Source organism: Rhinopithecus bieti, unplaced genomic scaffold (assembly GCF_001698545.2).
Source record: "Rhinopithecus bieti isolate Rb0 unplaced genomic scaffold, ASM169854v2 scaffold_5626, whole genome shotgun sequence".
Lineage (NCBI taxonomy): Eukaryota > Metazoa > Chordata > Mammalia > Primates > Cercopithecidae > Rhinopithecus > Rhinopithecus bieti.
In genome coordinates, this window is record NW_016805666.1 from 3,595,264 (window position 1) to 3,601,745 (window position 6,482).

The 6,482-nt window shown below is 43.6% G+C and overlaps 1 protein-coding gene across 1 annotated transcript in view; it reads right to left on the minus strand.

Annotated features, from left to right (window-relative positions):
- Positions 1–934: 934 nt before the first annotated feature.
- P3H2 (prolyl 3-hydroxylase 2) overlaps positions 935–6,482 on the minus strand; it is a 176,513-nt gene continuing 170,965 nt past the window's right edge. The window contains exon 15 of the mRNA XM_017873434.1: positions 935–2,219. Coding sequence (XP_017728923.1) covers positions 2,127–2,219 — 93 coding nt within the window. The 3' untranslated portion in view covers positions 935–2,126. The remainder of the gene's footprint in view (positions 2,220–6,482) is intronic.

The window sequence follows — 6,482 nt, forward strand, 5'->3', positions numbered from 1 at the left end:
CCCCGTCTCTACTAAAAATACAAAAATTAGCTGGGCATGGTGGTGTGCACCTGTAATCCCAGCTACTCAGGAGGCTGAGGCAGGAGAATCGCTTGAACCTGGGAGGTAGTGGAGGCTGCAGTGAGCCGAGATCGCACCTCTGCTTGTTTTCCAGCCTGGGCGACAGCGAGACTCCGTCTCAAAAAAAAAGAAAAAAAAAAACCATTCACGACTCTCTAAATGTTAGCAGAAATAAATTTGGTTGTACTTGTGACTATTTCTAAAATTGGTTTTGGTTTCTTTTGTTTTTTTCTTTTGCTTTTGCTTTGTTCGTATTTTGAGTAGGAGGGAGGGCCTAATTACAATCAATTGTGTCATTTTCAGAGAAGGGAACTAAAGTCTGGAAAGGGAAAGAGAGTAACTCCATGTCATGCAGCAGGGCGGATTTGATAGGGCTGGGAGTATAATCCAATGCTCTTTCCACTTTCCCATGATTAAAATACAACCAGAAGGTTCAGTAAAAAACAGATGGCTCATACATCACTAACTCAAATTTTCAATTTCAATGGATGAATGTTATTAACCATTCACCAAGATTGTAAATGGCAGAAAGTAAATCTTCCCTCCAGCACCACCAAGGCAGGTGATCTCCCAGAGGCGAATGACAAAGGCTCCCTTAGGTGAGAAGAACCCCAGCCCCCATGAACTATGCCTTTGTAGTGTCTTCCTGAGAAGTGGGACCCGGAACCAAGCATGCTCTGGATCAATACCCAGGTTGGTCGCCCTCTCTGTTCTTCAAGAACGGTGTCCCCACCTTTCCTGAGGCCATTGCACCAGCTAGACCAGTCATGTTCCAATGTTGCCTCTAGGTGGTCCCAAAAGCTCCTATGTAATTACAAAACCATTCTGTGAAGATAAAGCAAACATTTGGGAGAACAAAAATAAATGCCAGATATTAAAATGAGGCTCCCTTTATTAAACAAATAAGGCGCAAGCACAAATCTGTGTGCTGGATAGCAGCAATGAGGAGGGGCCCCAAAATATAAGCAGATGACGGTTAAAATCAATCAGAAATTTATTTTTCTTATGTAAGTACAAAAAACCTCTTCTCATCAGTGGACCCCACTCGTAGGCAACCTGGCCATGGTGCCCGGATGCAGGCAGTATTCAAGATTTTCTTCCAAAGTCACCAGGGTGAAAAGTCATTCTACTTCAAAATCTACATGACCTTTTAAAGTATACAACTTATAGGACAGTCCTTTCTAGAGTACTGTGGAGTATGCATCGAAGCTTCCAGTGTAAGTTTATTGTCCGGTGAAAATACCAGAGCCAAAAATTCCACCAAGGCCCTGGAAAGCCTGGAGGCCCCTCTGACTCATACAGTTATCATCCATGAGATTTCCGGAGATCATCCGTGAGATTTCCGGAGATCATCCGTGAGATTTCCGGAGCCTGGGTGATCATGACGCCCATGATACCTGAGGCAGCATGGACTCTGCCAGGGGGTCCTCAGACCCAAAGTGGAGCTCACTTTGGAAAGTCAGAGCTCATGGCCTAAGAGGACGTGGCTGAAAGGCACAGACCAAGAAAGGGCTTCAGAGACCAGGCACATGTTAATTTTAGAACTGGAGCACACGAGAGTTGTTGTTTCCCCACCAACAAGCTTATTCTCTCTGAGCTTTTGGATTTGCAACAAATTGTGTGTGTGTGTGTGTGTGTGTGTGTGTAAGGAGGTGAACTGGGCTTTGATAGATACATGAAATGATGAAAAACCAGGAAAGAGAGCTGGGCGTGGTGGCACGTGCCTGTGGTCCCAGCTCCTTGGGAGGCTTGAAGGATCGCTTGAGCCTAAGAGTTTGAGGCTCCAGTGTGCTATGATCACGCCACTGCCCTCTATCCTAGACAACATGGTATAGACCATGTCTTTGAGAAGAAAGAGAGAGAGAGAGAGAGTGAGAGAGAGAGAGAGAACTCAAAACAAGAAAGATAGATTGAGCGAGGCAACACAAGCATCCTTAGGAACAGAAGGGAGATCTGATGACTGACATTAACCTGTTAATTTATACCATGGCTCTGTACAAAAATAAAAAGATTCTCATAAGATTAACAATTTAAATAAATATTTGATAGAACATTCTTTCTCATTTTTATAGCTCATCTTTAGGGTTGATATTCAGTTCATGCTTCCCTTGCTGTTCTTGATCCAGGATTGCAATCACTTCATCAGCCTGTATTCGCTCCTGCAAAAAAGACAATTTACACATTTCTGTTACAAGCATAATAATCAGTCTCATCAGCAGACGCTTCCCAAACACTTCCTGGCATCCATCTGTACATGGGTTGATGCTAAATCCAGTTAAGCATTGAACACCTCCTCTTCATCCCCAGACGGATGCCTTCTCCTAACATTCCTAGGTCCTAAGCAATTACTTTCTAAGATTTCTCTCCTGCAAGAACTATTGTATGTTCAATTGCTTCCTCCCCCTTCTACTTCATGGCCCCACAGCCATCTCCAACTCAGTTCAGTGGTCAAGCTGAATTGACCATTTTCTCCCCCAAGAATCTGCTCTGTTCTTCACACAGGTTCTCTCTCAGTCAAGACCAGCATTGCTCACCTATTTGCCTTAAAAGCCTGACCATGGTTTCTTGCATCTGATAAGTCACCTGAGCCAAGTTCTATGTTCTATCTGCTGTCTCTGGCCCTTTCTCCTCAATGCCTTAAAAGGCTGACATGGTTTCTTGCATCTGATAAGTCACCTGAGCCGAGTTCTACTACTGTGTTCTATGTGCTGTCTCTGCCCCTTTCTCCTCAATGCACTATTGTTGCCGTAGTTTAGGTCAGGGTTTCTCAATTTTGGCCTGATTGACATTTTTAGACCAGATAATTATTTGTTGAGGGGTGGGAGGGTGGTGCTGCCCTGTGTACTGCAGGATGCTCAGTGATATCCCTATCCTCTCTACCTACTGTAGTAACAGGTAGTCAGTAATAACCTCCCCATCAACCCCAGATATTGCCAAATGCCCACTAGAGGGCACAATTGCTCCTTTTTTTTTTTTTTTTTTTTTCTTTGAGATGGAATTTTGCTCGTTGCCCAGGCTGGAGTGCAGTGACGCAATCTTGGCTCACTGCAACATCTGCCTCCTGGGTTCAAGCGATTATCCTGCCTCAGCCTCCCAAGTAGCTGGGATTACAGGCGCCCACCACCATGCCCGGCTGATTTTTTATATTTTTAGGAGAGACAGGTTTTCACCATGTTGGTCAGGCTGGTCTCAAACTCCCAACCTCAGGTGATCCACCCTCCTCGACCTCCCAAAGTGCTGGGATTACAGGAGTGCGCCACCGTGCCCAGCCAATCACTCCCTCTTGAGAGCCACTGTTGTAAGCCCTCATTATCTCTTAATTACTGCCGCAGGCTCCAAATTGCTCTCCCTGTTTCACTACTCACCCTCACATGCTTCTAATGAATCCTATGGGCTTAAATCTGATTATATCTCTTTCCTGCCCACAGTTCTTCAATGGGTCCCTATTGCTTGCAGTTCCAGGTCTACTTCTCTTGGTGTGCTTATAAGAAGCTGCCTTATACCTGTCTCTTATTCATACCTTGCTCTCTTCTTTAGCTCTATTTTGTCTTCTTTCTCCTCACCTTATATTCCAACTTCTTAACTTACCTCAAGCTCCCTGAATGTAACACTTTCAAAAGAATTCCCTAATCTGATTCATGAATTAAGTGTTTCTCTGGATGTTCCCGTTATATTCTACACTTCCTTTTATTCCTCACATTAATCCATCAGCAGGTCCAGTTGGTCTACCTCCAAATTGTATCTGAAACCTTCCATCTCTTTTTACTTTCTCTATTACTACTCCAGTCTAAGCCCATATGTTAGCTAAAGTAATCTTCTGCATCCTGTAACTCTCCAGGACCGGAGATGTGTGTGTGTGCTGGGGTTGGGGGACTACAGTGACTTTCCACTACTTAGAATAAAGTTCACATTTCCTAATACGTCTGTGGAATCTGGCTCCTGCCTCCTCCATGTGCTCTATTCATGCCACTCTCCCTCTTGTCTGCCATATTCCACATGCTCTGACTTTCTTTGTTTCTTGGCGACTCCAAACATCTTATTGTCTCTGTGCCTTTGCAGCTTGTCCTCTGCCTGGAATACTCTCCTCCAGACATTTATCTTAGTGGACTTCTCATGTCTTAGGTTTCAGCTCACATGCCACTTGTTTGGCCTCACAATTTGCCGCTCCTACCCTTTCACTCCAAAATTAGTTGTCTTGTTCCATTTTCCACACATCATTGGTCACTATCTGAAAATCTCTTGATTATTTATTTATTTATTTATTTTACTTTTCGGGGATCTGTTTCCTTCCACTAGAATGTAAGCTCGAGAAGAGCAAGGCGTCTTATCTTCTTGGTCCCTGCTGTATTTTCAGTGCTCGGAAAAGCCACTGACATTTGGCAAGATTTCTATTTTCTTTGATGAGTAAATGTATAAATGGATGAAGCCTTTCTCTGTCTAAAATGCCTCTCCCTAAAGAAATTGATCTTTTAAAGCTTTTGTTCAAATGTCATCTCCTCAAAGAAGTCTTTTTGGATTGCTTTTTTTATATCTCTCAAACCATGCATTTGCTGCTAAGGATTCTTACCAAACCTTGCCTTGTGATTTAATTAGTTGGGTCCTTGTATTATTTCTCCAATTTGACTTCAAGCTCCTTGAAAATAGTCCTTATAGGCCAGATGCGGTGGCTCAGCTTGTAATCCCAGCACTCTGGGAGGCTGAGGTGGGCGGATCACGAGGTCAGGAGATCGAGACCATCCTGGCTAACACGGTGAAACCCCGTCTCTACTAAAAAATACAAAAAATTAGCCGGGCGTGGTGACGGGCGCCTGTAGTCCCAGCTACTCGAGAGGCTGAGGCAGGAGAATGGCGTGAACCTGGGAGGCGGAGCTTGCAGTGAGCCGAGATCGTGCCACCGCACTCCAGCCTGGGCCACAGAGCGAGACTCTGCCTCAAGAAAAAAAAAAAAAAAAGAAAATAGGAATGATATCCTACTAGTGTGCATTCCCCATAGGCAGTCTTTAACGCAGTGCCCGGGCACAGTAAGTTAAATTATAAATAACTATTTTATGAGTTGAAAACAAAGCCCCTTTCATGCAAGAGCTTGTAATAAAAAACGTTGACAAAAAGGCAATTAAAAGGACCAAATATACTAAATAACAGAAAACTAAATTGCTGCCACATCTAAGTAAAAAGCCTGAGTACTACTTTACAAATATAAGGAAAACAATCTTTTCTTTTCTTTTTTTGAGACAAAGTCTCACTCTGTTGCCCAGGTTGGGGTGCAGTGGTGTGATCTTGGCTCACAGTAACCTCCACCTCCTGGGTTCAAACGATTCTCCTGCCTCAGCCTCCCCAGTAGCTGGGATTACAGGCATGTGCCACCACGGCTGGCTAATTTTTGTAATTTTAGTAGAGAGGGCGGGGTTTCGCCATGTTGGCCAGGCTGGTTTCGAACCCCTGACCTCAGGTGATCTACCCACCTCGGCCTCCCCCAAGTGCTAGGATTACAGGAGTGAGCCACTGGGCCCGGCCGAGGAAAACAATCCTGATGCTTAACAAATGGACACACACATAAAGCTTTCACATCTGTTGACCACAAAAAATTATTGTAATCCTGTCTCTCATTAAGGGAAAGAAATTCAAGAGCTGGAACCAATATATATGAAGCTTTGAACATCCTTGCATCCTTAAAAAGATGTTGCTAAATACTCCTTGAGAACTGAGATACTTTAAAGTAATTCATACTAAGCACGAGAATCGACCAGCTCTAATGACTTCTTCATAGGTAGGCATTTTTTTTTTTTTTCTCAGAGATTCAATCTGAAAAAAGACGTCTAGGCCAGGAACTCCCAAACTCTGCTGCTGCACGTTCGAATCACCTAGGGAGCTTTTAAAACTCCCGAAACACAGATGTTAGTTCGTAAAGCTCAATAGATGATTTCCACGTGTAGCAAACAATCCTTCACAGCCTGGGATAATTTAGCTGCGGAAAAGGTTCTGCTCATTTCCCACTGTGGCCACTAGATGCCGCTACGGCCCGAAGACTGGAGAGGTTTTCTAGTACTTTTCCACCAGAGGAAGGGCCATTGGCACTGATGTTTCCTGATTACAAAGGAGCAAAGAGAACTTACTTTGGGTTCGCTTATTTTGAGAGAACAATACCTTGGAAGAGAGAGTTTGGATAGTGAATGATGAAATAAATGTCTGCTGAACTGAATACTAAAATAGTGAGGTAATTTTTCAATAATTTTATCTTCACTGTCTACCCATTTACGTAGGTTCCTTACTTTAAAAAAAAAAAAATACTTTGATGGAATGCTGGCATTTTGGAGATGGAAAATACCAGGATATAAAGTAATGATAGGGGAAGGCAATTGTTTGCTGCCCCTTGAGATTTTCAGGACTCTGTGCTCTGGTCCTTTTGTTAGGGTTATTCTTTC